This window comes from Saccostrea cucullata, unplaced genomic scaffold (genome assembly GCF_032062105.1).
Source record: "Saccostrea cucullata isolate Sc308-1 unplaced genomic scaffold, CSIRO_AGI_Scuc_v1 ctg2402, whole genome shotgun sequence".
Taxonomy (NCBI): domain Eukaryota; kingdom Metazoa; phylum Mollusca; class Bivalvia; order Ostreida; family Ostreidae; genus Saccostrea; species Saccostrea cuccullata.
In genome coordinates this window covers 60367-75507 of record NW_026941647.1, presented here as the reverse complement: position 1 = coordinate 75507, position 15141 = coordinate 60367, and the positions used below count along the sequence as shown (strand labels likewise).

Below are 15141 nucleotides of genomic sequence, written 5' to 3'. Positions count from 1 at the left end.
CCGAGCATAGGCCTAAATTTTCAGCCCTTCACCGGCAATGGTGACGTCTCCATATCAGTGAAATATTCTGGAGAGGGACGTTAAACAGTATACAATCAATCTTTAATTCAATATCAAATTTAATATAGGTATCCGGTTTACTTTTCATATGATTTCAAATGACAGTTCTCACCATACGATATTTCAATCGGTAGTTTTAATAAAGATATCAACATTTGAACGAATGCATGATTTTAAAACTGGACATAATAACTAAATAAGTATACTTTTACACTTTTAAGTATCTTTTATTTATGAATCTCTGTTGTGTTTGGATATTTTAAGTGCATTAATAAACAAACCAGTGAACTGTTTACATTAACTTTATTATGGTTTCGGACACTGACTATCAATCCCAGGAATATCGAATTGCATGCTAAGGCTTATACACTGTACATATGTTTGTATGCTTTAGTCTAGAATAAAATGCTAATCGACATAGATGCCTTCTAGTCTCATTACTTGTGTATTTTAAGAAGAACACAAAATTGGCGACGAGGATTTTACAATGGCTGGATATATTGGAAAGATAGAAGCGTTTGATGACACTGTTGATTCCTGGACAGCGTATACTGAACGTTTAGAACAGTATTTTGAAGTGAATGGAATAACAGGGGGAAAACGTGTACCTGCGCTCCTCAGTTTAATTGGGGGAAAGACTTATGCGTTACTGAGGAATCTCACAACACCAGATAAACCAAAGGACAAGAGCTTTAACGAAATTGTCAAGGTTCTTAAAGATCATCTATCGCCTAAACCGTTGGTAATAGCAGAACGATTTCGTTTCCACAAAAGAGAGCAAAAAGAAGGTGAAAGTGTTAATGAATATGTCGCACAAATCAGGAAACTTTCTGAATATTGTGACTTTCAAGACCTGAACAACACGCTAAGGGACCGATTTGTGTGCGGACTCCGAGATGAACAAACTCAGAAGAAATTACTGTCCGTGCAGGGGCTCACCCTGGATAAGGCAATCCAAATAGCGGTCGCTATGGAAATTGCATCAAAAGACGCCTTGGAATTACAGGGAAAAAGTCGCGAGTCTGGTGTCAACAAATTAAAATTCCAGAAATCGAAAGCAAGGTTTGAAAAACCGAAAAGTGGGAATTGTTACCGATGTAACAAAAGTGGCCACAGAGCAGAAGAATGCAGATTCAAAGATGCAACATGTCACAAATGTAAGAAGAAAGGACATATAAAGGCGGCATGTCGTGCGAAGGATAAGTCCTTCCCGAAGAAAGTACATGCAGTGGATGAAGACGGCTGTTGTGACTCAGGGTTGTACTCTGTGCATACCGGAAAAAGGAACGAAATTATGGTGGACGTGTGTATTGACAAAAAAAAGGTCAATATGGAAGTCGACACCGGTTCTGCGCTCTCCATTGTTCCGGAAAAAGTTTTTACAGAATTGTTTCCCAACAGAAAACTGAAGGACACAAGTGTAACCTTAATAACTTACTCCGGAGAAAAACTGAAACCTCTCGGAGTAGCTGACGTAAACGTCGTGTACAGAGATCAACAAGAGAAATTAGAACTGTATGTTGTTTCCGAGGGAAAAGCGATACTTTTCGGGCGTGAATGGCTACGAAAAATCAAATTGGATTGGAGTTCCCTAAACAACGTTACACTTGATAACAACGAATTATCACAGAAGTTAGAGAAAATTCTTGATAAACACAGTGCCGTGTTTACAATGGAAACTGGATCCGTCAATGGAATTAAGGCGAATCTCATCATGAAGGAAAACGCTAAACCAGTATTTGTGAAAGCAAGATCGCTTGCTTACGCGCTGAAACCCAAAGTTGAAAAAGAGTTAGAACGACTTGAAAGTGAGAATATCATTACTAAAGTGCCGACAAGTGAATGGGCCACGCCAATTGTGCCGATAGTTAAGAGATCAGGTGATATCCGAATTTGTGGGGATTTCAAAGTTACGATAAATCCGCAACTGGAAATAGAGCAATACCCCTTGCCTCGCATCGAGGACATATTCGCTTCGTTAGCCGGTGGACAGAAATTCTCAAAGATTGATCTAAAGAATGCATATTTGCAACTAGAAGTAGAAGAGGAATCAAAGAAGTTTCTCACAATCAACACGCATCGAGGATTATACCGTTACAACCGACTTCTATTCGGGGTAGCGTCAGCACCTGCGATATGGCAGCGCACTATTGACACAATTTTGCAAGGATTAAGTGGAGTTCAGTGTATTCTGGATGATATGGTTATTACGGGTAGGAATGATGCGGAACATCTGGAAAACTTACGTCAAGTTCTACAGAGACTGGAGGAATATAACTTGAGAGCGAATAAATCCAAGTGTCACTTCTTCAAAGATCAAATCGAGTATTGTGGTCATTTAATTGACAAACAAGGATTACACAAGACCAAGGATAAAATTAAAGCCGTGTTGGATACCCCGGAGCCAACCAACACCACCCAACTCCGTGCATTTCTAGGGCTCGTGAATTACTATCACAAATTCCTTCCGAATCTATCATCCGTTGCACACCCGTTGCACAAACTCCTGGAAAAGGATGTCAAATGGCAGTGGACCAAAGAATGTCAGGAAGCGTTCGAGGAAGCAAAAAGGTTGGTAACCTCTGATCAAGTATTATGTCACTATGATCCAAACTTACCAATCAGGCTAGCGTGTGATGCGTCACCTTTCGGATTAGGGGCAGTGTTGTCACACGTGATGAAGGACGGGACGGAGCACCCAATCGCGTTCGCTTCAAGAACTTTGAACAAAGCTGAGAGAAATTACAGTCAAATTGACAAGGAAGCTCTAGGTATTGTCTTTGGAGTGAAGAAATTCCACACTTATCTGTATGGTCGCGAATTTACCTTGATAACCGATCATCAGCCGTTAGTGTCAATTTTCAATCCTAGGAAAGGAATTTCAGTAACCTCCGCAGCGCGAATGCAGAGACATGCTATATTTTTGAGTGGATATACGTACCACATTGAATATCGCAATACCAAGCGCCACACGAATGCAGACGGACTGTCAAGAATTCCCCAAGAAAAGGAGGAACTTGAGGCCGAGGAATTAACTGATGTAGCAGATATGTTTACACTCAGTCAAATGGAACAAATATCATGTCTTACGCACCAAGAAATTAGAAGAGAAACGTCTAAAGACAAATGTTTGTCAAAGGTGTACGACTGTATTGTTAATGGTTGGACTGAAAACGAGGATCCAAACCTAAATGCGTACTTTAATAGAAAGAATGAGTTGACTGTGAGTCAAGGCTGCATCATGTGGGGATGCAGAGTTATCATTCCACAACGATTTCGGGAAAGAGCACTTGAAATGTTCCATTCAGCTCACCCTGGAATTGTGCGAATGAAACTTCTGACGAGAAGCTACGTTTGGTGGCCAGGAATCGATTTTGAAATCGAAAAGCTTGTAAAAGGTTGTGCTGGATGCCAGAAACATCGCCACAATCCGAAAATAGCGCCCTTACATCCATGGGAATGGCCGTCAGCGCCGTGGAAACGTATCCACATTGATTTCGCAGGACCATTTTTAGGACACATGTTTCTTATCGTCGTGGACGCACATTCAAAATGGCCAGAAGTTATTCCTATGCAGACAACCACGTCAACCAAAACGATTATTACTTTGCGTAATATCTTTGCAAGAAACGGATTACCGGAGCAGCTTGTTTCCGACAATGGCCCACAATTTGTGTCTGAAGAATTTCAAAAATTTATGAAGCTAAACGGAATAAACCATATCCGATCAGCACCCTATCATCCAGCAACAAATGGCCTGGCAGAACGTTTTGTTCAAACTTTTAAACAAGGTATGAAAGCCATGGATAAAGAAAATGCGGACATTCATAAGAAGTTAGCAAATTTTCTTCTTACGTACCGTAACACACCTCACGCTACAACAAATGAAACGCCAGCGATGTTATTCATGGGGAGAAACCTTAGATGCCGTTTTGACCTTATCAAACCTGACCTGGGACGAACTGTAAATGATAAACAAATGAAAACTGCTATCACCACTAAAGCAGAGAAATTAAGAGAATTTAACACTGGACAACACGTGGCCGTTAGGGATTATCGCGGGAAAGAGAAATGGACCAGCGGAGAAATCATTCAGCGCAAAGGACCGTTGAATTACGAAATTAAAACACAAACAGGGGGGATTTGGAAGCGACACGCCGACCAAATTAGAGATGCCGAGTTCAAGGCCGATCCTGAGGAAAATTCCGATGCGGTAATACCAATTATCGACGATAAGGCAGCTGACAGTGAAGCAGGCGAGACGTCTGACCAATCACCGCCGATAATTAATGCGCCGCCCGAACGAAGATATCCGCTGCGAACCAGGAAGCCCGTGGTCAAACTGAATTTGTGAATGGTTATTTGTGTAGCACCGTATGGGTAATAATAATTCCCATGACAGCAATAACTTAGCAGTGGTTGTAGTGCGCGTAGAAACAGAAGTTTCTTTTGCAACCATATTAGTTTTGTAAATAATAGATATGTAGTAAAAGTTATTTGTTGTATATCTTTACAAATTATTTCTTCTTAAGTATTTTTAAAATTAACGGTTAAATTTCAATATTATTTTATTTACGTAAAAAAATAAGAAGGGAGGAAATGTTGTGTTTGGATATTTTAAGTGCATTAATAAACAAACCAGTGAACTGTTTACATTAACTTTATTATGGTTTCGGACACTGACTATCAATCCCAGGAATATCGAATTGCATGCTAAGGCTTATACACTGTACATATGTTTGTATGCTTTAGTCTAGAATAAAATGCTAATCGACATAGATGCCTTCTAGTCTCATTACTTGTGTATTTTAAGAAGAACACAAAAATCTCCATCACCACCATAACTATTAAATTGTCACTAGTATTCAATATACAAATTGGTTTATAATAATTAAAAGTTTAACGTTTACTTTTCTTTTATGGGCCCTCATAATCAATGCTGTTCACTGTACATGAACCCCGAATATAGAATAAAAAGTACGGTTTAGGTAAGTTTTTACCTATTTTTATATATGATTTTTTAAATCTCTGTTCACATGAAGATAAGGTTGATGTTTTCAGGCTTTACTTACCACTACTTTTTAAAAATGATTTTTACTGCAACCGAGATCTGATTCCTCAGAAAGGGTTAGTTGAGTATTATATTTCAAATGCTACACTGGGACACTTGTAAAACTTACAAAGATTTAGTTTAGTAATAGTTTTGTTCAGTTTGGTTCATTGTTTACGTTTTCAGGTCTTGCTGAGTAAAGTTTCTCATGCAAAAACGTTTTGTTTTTAGAATGGCTTCAAACATAGACCTTTACTTGCCTCATTAAGTTAATGAAGTAGTGAGGGTTCTCTATCGTGACACGGGACCTCAGGTTTTAAGGTCTCATCCGAAAGTCCCGTGAGTTTCACTTGTAGTGCAGGGCACTTGGCGAAGGAACAATCTGTACCTCAAGTTAAATTTTAGGTTTGACGAAGTGCTGGAAATATGAATTGAAGTTGATAACTCCCAATCACGAAGATCACCAACAGCTGCGCCGATGCCGAAGGCAGAGGGTAACATAACATGGCTTTCTTGTCCACTCGAGGGCAAATATTCTGGTATGTTGCCCTCGTAGCCATATATGTATTATGTATTTTTTTTAAAAATTATATATAAACATGAACAATTTTTATTTCCCGGCACCCTTGAGAACATGTGGTTGCTTTTTTGGATCGCGCGCGCACGCTTAATATAATGTAAAGTGCCCTGGAGCACAGATAAATCCACGGTGAGAAGTCCCGAAAAAAAATTCTCACATGCAAACATACCAATGACCTTTTGCTAAAATTTGATCGGATTTTGTAAGCATAATAATATTTGACACTTAACTGATTGTTCAATGGGTATGAATAATTAATATATATTATACATAAACATACTCAAATTAAATTTCTATCTTAAAGTTCACATTTTTATTTATTAATATTCCAAGCTTCACAGAATGTAAATCTTTATCTCAGTCATCTAAATTAAAAGTTTTTAATAAAAATATTAACCAAATGGAATCACATTGTTTATTTAATATAATGAAAGAAAATAAAACAAAACAATTAGTTTTGAACTTCATTTAAATCACCTTAACACAAGATCTTAACCATCAGGATTTTTTTCATATTTAAGGTTCATAAACCCTCTACTCGTCTTAACGATTTTCCAAAAGAAATGTATTTATAAGTTAAATACAATTATAGCATAGCTTTCGGGGCAAAATTAGACAAAAAAGACACTTCAACTCGGCAACTCTCTGAATGAATAAAAGACATTAAGAGTTATCTCTCTTATCAGAGTATCGATGAACCTTAATATATAAAGTTTCTTATCATTTACTATCGAAAAAATGACAGGTCTATTTTATTTTAAAACATTAGATTTTACTTATCGCATATAAACGCACGTTACACAGTTATATAATTATTATGTATTGTGTGTAGATTAAATATAATGTATTTGTGTACCAAAAGATGAAAATTATCATACATGCGCATGTGAAAGTGTTATAACAATTAAAAAACAATTGATGTTATGAATAAAAAGTGCAAATATATGTAAAAAAAAAAAAAAAAAAGTTTAAAAGTTTATGTTCAATTTTGATCCGACTTGAAGCTTTCCGTAAATCTTCTCCACTGTAGTCTCAATCATTCAGACGCATGTCTTTATTGTGGAACGCCAAATTAACATAAATTAAGATAATTGTACCTATCTTCAAATGAATTGTACCAACATGTATCGTCATTTAAATTGTACCTATCTTCAATTGAATTGTACCTATCTTCAAATGAATTAGAGATAGGTACAATTCAATCATACCTATCTTTAATTCATTTCAAAATAGGTACAATTGATTTGAAGATAGATACAAAAGCAATGAATTGAAGATAGGTATAATTGATTTAAAGATAGGTATATTTAAATTGAATCTTTCTTTAATTACTAAGATATTGACAACTCATTATACGTCATTTTCCGGTACGCCACAGCTGGCGCGAAAGTTTATCGGAATTTTCGTCCGTCTGCCATACAAGATATACATACATGATATAAGTGTTTATTTTAAAGTAATATGAGCTGCATGTTTGACATCGGAAAAAAATGTTGCAAATTTGCAATTAACAATTTCAATGATAGAAAAATAGAACATTTATAAACTTCCGTTGTTCATTTTTGCTATGAAAGAACTTTTTTATACCTTTTGATTGAACCAAAATTGAATTATTGTCGTCCTGTACAATAATAATTTCTTATATAATACTGTATATTCAGCTGTACAGAAATATTTCTTCTGAAACATTTTTAAACTTTATTTTGGTTTTATTAATCATAAGGGTTTACATTACTTACAGATTAATCATAATAACACATTTTATCAGCAAAATAAAATTCTCAAAAATGCAGCTCATATTGCTTTAATAAGTATATAATCATTATGTTCTTTGCACATTTTTAATTTACATTTATTTCTCCCTTCATCCTCGTTGACGTCGCTCTGTAGGTTCTGTGCGTTTCCCTCAATATTGTCTCCGAGGGAGCGTTCATTATTTTCAACAACACAATACGAATTGAACATAGGTATAATTGAATTGTACCTATCTTTAAATCCGTTGTAGATGTGTGTTAATTGAACCTATCTTTAAATCAATTGTACCTATTTTCAAATCATTTATATCTTTCTTCAAATGAATTAGAGATACAATATTATTATGAAAGTATAATTCAATTGAACCTATATTTAATTGAATTGAAGATAGCTGTAATTCCATTAAAGATAGGTATAATTCATTTGTACCTAGTAGGTATATAATTAGAGAGAGGTATAATTATATAGGGATTGGTATAAAGTCAATCGTACCTATCTTTAATTCAATTGTACCTATTTTTAATTCAATCGTACCTATCTTCAATTCATTTGAAGATAGGTATATTGTCACTAATAATAGAAATTCAAGTAACGGGGAGGTCAATCTGTAGTTGCGTTGCATCAAAAATTAGAAATTTATTAATAACAACTTATCTATAACAATCTCCGTATGAGTGATAATTGCGCGAATTGCGTAAATGTGTTAATTGAAGTTCGAGTGAATGCCATGTGATAGTTAGTTGAGTTGAATATTAGATGTGCTGGACATTCTGTCATCAAGAAAATACAAAGTATAACTCAGGACTATTCCGAGTCCAAGACAAAAACGTGTATGTGTGTAATTGTGTGACTCGAACTCGTCTTTGTTATTTTTGACCAAGCTTGATTTAATTTTCAAAATACAAACTTTCACAAATAATTGCTTGACTTTCATTTAAATAAATTTTCATCACAAGTTAAATTTTGTTAGTTGTATAGACAGGTTACATCCATAATTTTTATAAATACTTCAAGAAAACAGAAAAATTAAAGATGCTTTCAATTTATTGCATGATAAATCAATTGACAATTTTCAGGCTTCGCAGATGTAGCCACTAAGATGTGAACCATTATCACAGAAGATATTGTGGAACGAGTAGCGGCTTCTGGCATAAAAGAACATGCAGTCTTGAGGCGACTTGTCAGACCCATTAGGCTCGTTGGCAGCAAAGGCATAATATTTCATCTCAGTCATTTGTCCGTGCTTGATCCATCTCCAATCTCCCCCAGGCTTTCTTCTGTTAATATTTCTTCCCCCAACGTAGAAGTTAAACCCTGATAGATTTAGTTTTAAAAAATAGAATAAATTCAATAAGTTGATCTAAACAGATACAAAAAATATGAGTAAATGTTATTATTGAAGAAACCTTAAGAATTTAGAATAGGTCATTCATCAGGTAATTTCTACCAGTATTAGAAGTACTAAATCAATGAATTACTGTGTGGATTTTTATAAAAGTGGTCTTAAACTGATACAAAAATGTATATATGAAACCTCTAAGAATTTTAAAAAGGACTCCCAAAAGTTTCCATTATTACCTCTGCCCATTTTCTTTAGAATTTTTTTCATTCGCATAGCCTCTTCAAGAGTTTCAAAGTTGGCCAAATACCCACCAGCTTCTAAACAGTTTACCTTAATGATGAAATGTATAGAGAAGCAGTTACATATGATCAAAAGAAATTGCAGTTTATATGCAATCGTTTCAATACATTTATCTACTTACGAACGCCATGTCTGCCGACACTCTTGCTTTCCTGATGAGATAACAAGAATCCCAGAGTTTTTTAAACCGTCTAGGACAACCACCTTTGTTTAGAAAAAAGACCGAATAAGCTACGGAAATGAAATTAGATAGAAACGTATCGAAACTACTAAAACATCTGCGAAGAGGTTCCTTCTTCAAAGACACAGAATACAATGAAATATAGGAAATTTTATTCTCATTTCCAATGCTCCTCTCCAATCAACAAGCAATTCCTTCTGTATAATCTTTTCCACGTAACCCAAAAGTGCCGATATCCTTTACCTTTCAATATTTTATAAAACTGCAAAGATTTTCATTAAACAATATAATTTATCAATTTTCGATGATTAAAAAGAATCTCTGTCAATAGCGATGTATTTGAGATTGAGAGAAATAAACATAATTGCAATATGCTCTGCGCTTAATTTCGTTTGATTGAAATATTAATCTGGAATTGATTTGTTCCTAATAAATTCTTAAACAAAAAGATGAGAATAAATACCTCCAACTATTTCAACTGCATCAATAGCTACATAAGTGCCGGAGACAGTACAATCAACTTCTATTCTCAGCTCATTTACAGGGAAGTCCACTCTCTGCATAGAATGATATGTTTATTTTAATTTAATTTTAATATCTATATGAATTAATTATATTAATATCTATATATGAAATATTTAAATATTAACAATGCCATTATCTACGAATCATTTATAACCAGAAACGATTTTTATTTAGAAATGCGTTTCCGAAACTTTATCTCTACTCAATGACTTAGAAAATGATGTTGTTGAAAGATCCTACATCTTTAAAAAATATGATTTCTTAAAGATTCTAAAAACCAATGCGAATATTTACCAGTGAGAAACATTGTTCAATAAATAATATTCTTTACTAAATTCTCTAGAAATACTCACTTTAATCTGGGGGGAAAATATCCTTGACTTCAAGGGCGGATCCAGAGGGGGGGTCCAGGGGGTCCGGACCCCGCCCCCCCCTTTTTCGCGGACCAAAAAAATGTTTACACCCCCCCCCCCCCCCCCCCCCACAAAAAAAAATTTAGAAATATAAATCAAGAAAAAAAGGAAAAAAGAAAAAACAGAAAAGAAATAGAAAGTTGACGAAATTTTACCGGAAACATCAGCGCTGTACGTATACAGTTTTGTTTAGAATAACTCTGAAGCTGCTTCCAGTAAGGCATGAAGATTAAACTGTCCATAATTCATAAATATTATGGTAAGCTTTTACTTTTTTTTATTAAGAGTTGTTTATATTGAACTAGGCTACTAGCCAAATGTTTGATTCTTAGGCTGAGTCATTCACGACGATTTTGAAAAAGGTCGTTTCACGTGTAACACAAATACATGTGGAAGGCTGGTTGTTACCATGTATCATGAACATTGGCTAACATATACAGTAATATATTGACGGTGTGACCGTTGTAGCGAGCGCAGCTATATAGTACAAACTTTATGCTCTGAGTTCAAACACAGAACGGGGGGGGGGGGGGGCTTTTCTTTTTAATTCTCAAGCCATGAATAGATATATAACATACAGATTGAGTACAAAATTTATAAGGAGCCCTGTGATCTGAACAAACTTTGTTTATCAAATATTCAGTTCATGAAAGGGTTAGGCAGTAGAACAAGCACTGCAGCTATTTCAGTTTTTTGCATATTTTTTTATAAAACACATAGGGGCCTATTATACTATATTTATCACATAAACGTCACGTTTCAAACCTACACGTGGGGGTTGTTATGTACGTGATTATCAATTTCATTAATTTTGATACAAATACCCCAAACTATGCTTAAACTCTCAATTTTGTGAACGGCACGGTGTAAGGGAGGGGTCTACCATTGAGTTTTATCTTCAGAGAGAGTCAGCTATTAATATTCCTTTTAAAAGGGGGAGTCCAATTTTACTTTTTTTTCTTTTTTCTTTTTTTTTTTACAATTTGTAGGAAAAAAAAACAGGTTGGGGTGGTTCCCTACCCTCCCCCATGTAATGTACACGTATATTTTTTAGAGTTGGGTATTGCGAGTGAAAACCATATTGCGATATATTGCAATATTTTACGTTGAATATTGCAATATATATTTATTGCAATATATTGTAGATTAATTATCATTAATAAATATGTGCAGAAAGTTTAAAATGCTGTCAAGTTCAAAGACTATTTGAATTATCTATAAATTTTAAAGGGGGCGGGGGATAAGACATTAATCGCACACATAATTATAATAACTTTTAATTAAAAACCAGGTAAAAAATTAAAACAAAATGTATTCATTTGATGTATTTTTCAAATTGAAAAAAAAGTTTATTCATAGTATATTCTTTATACTTTTTTTTTGGGGGGGGGGGGTGTTTTATTGAAATAGCATAAAAAGTAACTTAATGATAGAAACAATGCATACTATATAGAAATTTTATGTGGTCACAGAATAAAATTAAAGCCAGAAAGAAACTGTGGCCTATTTTCGGGCGTTTGGTGTTTTAGTCTGACCTGACCTAATTTCACATTATGACATACGATCAGGAAAGGCATTGGCCTATTTCTTTTGTTTTAATATACATGCTCCTGGTATAGCATGAAGGTTTTTAAAATGACATGAAACTTGTTAAAAAATAATAAAAGGCAACACTGTATCAAGTGAAAACATGGATGGCCATTTATTTGTAATATGTATCTTGAACTTAACATTCATCGGATATCGTGTAGATTCCATGAGATTTTGAGAACCACAGTACACATGGTATACAACCTGTAGAAACGTTTTATATATTTTCTTTCTTAATGATTTTATTTAAAAGTCTTTTACTAATTATTTATTTTATTTTAAAGTAAGATTTTTAAAATTGCGACAGTGAATGAAAAGCTTCCTCTCTCTCTCTCTCTCTCTCTCTCTCTCTCTCTCTCTATCTGCCTCTCAAACTGACGAAGCATTTTTTTTTTTACTAGATTTAAAAGGCCTGGGGTAGTTACAAATATTATTTCAGCAGTTTCTACAATAAAGGAGGTTTTTATATGTTTTTATAAATATCGTGAAATACCGGTATCTGATTTTCATATCGCGATATATTATCGTGGTGGATAATACCGCAATATACCGATACACCGGTAATATTGCACAGCCCTAATATTTTTAAAGTAAAATAAATTCTAGATAGACCTTCATGTGCGGATACCCCTTCCCCCATTTTTTTGGTTATGTGTGCCTACGAAATAAAAAAAGTATTATCAAAATTGTATAGCAAATTGTAGCAAAGAGAGAATTATAACTGAAAATTAATGTTAGTAATATGCCTCTGCTGGTGGACTTTTAGTCCCCGAGGGTATTCATAAGCCCAGTTTCGTCTAGTACTCCAGTGCTAGCATGAAACGGATATATAAATTTTAATGTGATAAATTTTAGAAATATAAAAGGACGTATCTCCCTCAGGCATAGCTCTGGTCCTTGTTCGGATTTTGGCTCATGTTCGGCACTTTCGATCCATGCTCGTAGCTCTTTATCTTTTTTAAGATTTTCAATAGTTTTGGTCTGAGCATCACTGAAGAGACATTATTTGTCGAAATGCGCATCTGGTGCATCAAAGTTCATACCGTTCATTTCTTATGATAAATATAGAGTTTTACGATATTTCTGTTAGATCTGTCACTCCAGTATAATTGACCAGAATAGTAAATGTCTAAAGTTGATAGAGCAATTCGCTATAGATATTTGGGACTCTAGGTCTGATCAGAACAGTGTGATATTGGGTTAATATCAAACAATTGTTTTGTATTATTAGTCTCCCTTTCTCGCTTTGCTGAGAAGAGGGAGGGGTGCTAATTTACTCTCGGTCCATCTATCCACCTGTCTTTCCTTCCGATTGCGATTTTCCGGATTTTTCTTTGCACTGTGCCTTGAATACTCACAGAACAAGTATATTCATTACGTTTGACATACTTTTGACTGAATTATATTACCGTTAGGGGACTTTATTTTGCTAGTTTTGGGGGAAAAAGTTATTAATTTTATCATATAGACTCTTACTTACCATGATTGCCTATTCTACTTTCCCGTCTACAATTTATTTGATGATATTTGAAAATGTAAATGTAGTATATCTCCGTTTACCGCTGAATATATTAAGTTTAAAAATTTTGTTCGCAGGATGGATCCAGGCAGCAATTCTTCTCAGTTTTGTACAAAAACTTGAGACGCGCCGCGACAAAGGGATGGCAGCACCTGAAATTCAGCGCAGCATTATACCATAGAAATTAAATGTTAAAAAAACAACAAGTAGACATTTTCTTTAGATCATTTGCATGTACACAAACAAAGTGGGGTGAAAATTGGGAGCGGTAGATGTTGCAAACAGTACCTAATAGGTCAAAATGTTGGACCCCCCCTTTTACAAATTCCTGGATCCGCCTATGGACTTCTTGACTAAATGTGCATATGGAGCCCTAAAGATTTCAATCCATCGTTTTTCTTCGTTTTTCGCCAATATTCTCGTGACAGCTCCAGCATTATAAGATTTGTATGTGTTAACATGAGTTAACCAAATCTTTTCCGGAAATTTCAACTGAATATTAAAAAGATAGTGTATAATTCATGATATAACATCTATCTATAAAAATATCATCTTGAATATGTAAAGGTCAATCCATGTAAGTAAGGAATAAGACTATTTTTGATAACGTCTGGAAAATGTTTCTAAATTGATGCCTGTGCTTATTGTTAATAGAATCATTATTAAGTGAGGGTAGACAATCTCTTCAGAGTTTTACCTCTATATATTGATTTGCATCAAAACTCCTCGGCAACCATGCCAGTGCATTAACACTATATGTAGGATAAACATTCGGTTTTCCCAATATCTTCTTTGCTGAGTAGCTAGAAAATTTGCCATAGTCTATACATATCATTCGTCATAAAACGATTAGTTGTTAGATTAATGTATATAGATTACAACTGTATTAAAAATATTGATAGTTTAACTAGTTTACCTTGTTGAGGTGTACTGTGACGAAAATGCTGTAACTTCCGAAGCCCATTCTCGTTTGCAGCTTTTTTTTCAAATAAAAAAAAAATTATATTGTAAATTCTAATGGATTTTCCGTTGGGGAAAAATTCATTCAATAAAGAAGACAGGGGATAAGGCGGACGAAGTGCATGTAGTGCGAAAGACATGAAGTGAAAAAATTGAATCTCAATTATATCCAAATTTTATCTTATATTTCTTCTAACATTAAAACATACTTCATTTGAAATCTCTACGATTTACAAAAACCTACAGAAGCCCGTTGAGGCCTACGGAAGCCCGATGAGGCCAGTTCAGAGAGAAAAATATTTTTTATTGCGTTTAATCACAATAATTATTGCGTTTAAGCGCAAAATATTGCGTTTAATCGCAATGATTATTGCGTTTTAACGCAAAACATTCCGATTAATCGCAATAATCGTTGCGTTTAAACGCAAAGTACTTTGCTTTTAAACGCAAAGTACTTTGCTTTTAAACGCAATACTTTTTGCGTTTAAACGCAATAATATTTTTGCGTTTAATCGCAATATTTTTGCGATTAAACGCAATAATTTTTGTGATTAAACGCAATAATTTTTGCGTTTGAATGCAATGCTTTTGCGATTAAATCAAATTTAATTAAAACGCAAAATTTATTGCGATTAAACGCAAAAAATATTACTGCGTTTAAACGCGTTTAATCGCAAAAGTATGCGTTTAAACGCAAAAGATTGCGATTAAATGCAAAGTACTTTGCGTTTAAACGCAATATTTCTTGCGATTAATCGCAATGTTTTGCGTTTAAACACAATACTAGTAGTCATTGCGATTAAATGCAATGTTTTGCATTTAAACGCAATAATTATTGCGATTAATCGCAATAAAAATATTTCTTG

The 15141-nt window shown here is 34.5% G+C and overlaps 2 protein-coding genes across 2 annotated transcripts; one reads left to right on the top strand and one right to left on the bottom strand.

Annotated features, from left to right (window-relative positions):
• The first annotated feature begins 547 nt into the window (after positions 1-547).
• LOC134258204 (uncharacterized protein K02A2.6-like) lies at positions 548-4414 on the top strand. Its single transcript, XM_062740749.1, has one exon. It carries the CDS (start codon positions 548-550, stop codon positions 4412-4414), a length of 3867 nt encoding a protein of 1288 aa, XP_062596733.1.
• A 4057-nt stretch (positions 4415-8471) lies between these two features.
• On the bottom strand, positions 8472-14489 carry LOC134258203 (C-type lectin domain family 6 member A-like). The gene is made up of 10 exons (XM_062740748.1): positions 14485-14489; positions 14232-14291; positions 14013-14118; positions 13638-13807; positions 10362-10440; positions 10147-10173; positions 9732-9825; positions 9209-9291; positions 9024-9117; positions 8472-8759 (listed from the first exon to the last, which is right to left on the bottom strand). The coding sequence occupies exons 1-10, from the start codon at positions 14487-14489 to the stop codon at positions 8518-8520; spliced, it is 960 nt and encodes a 319-aa protein (XP_062596732.1). The 3' UTR covers positions 8472-8517.
• Between the last annotated feature and the right edge of the window lie 652 nt (positions 14490-15141).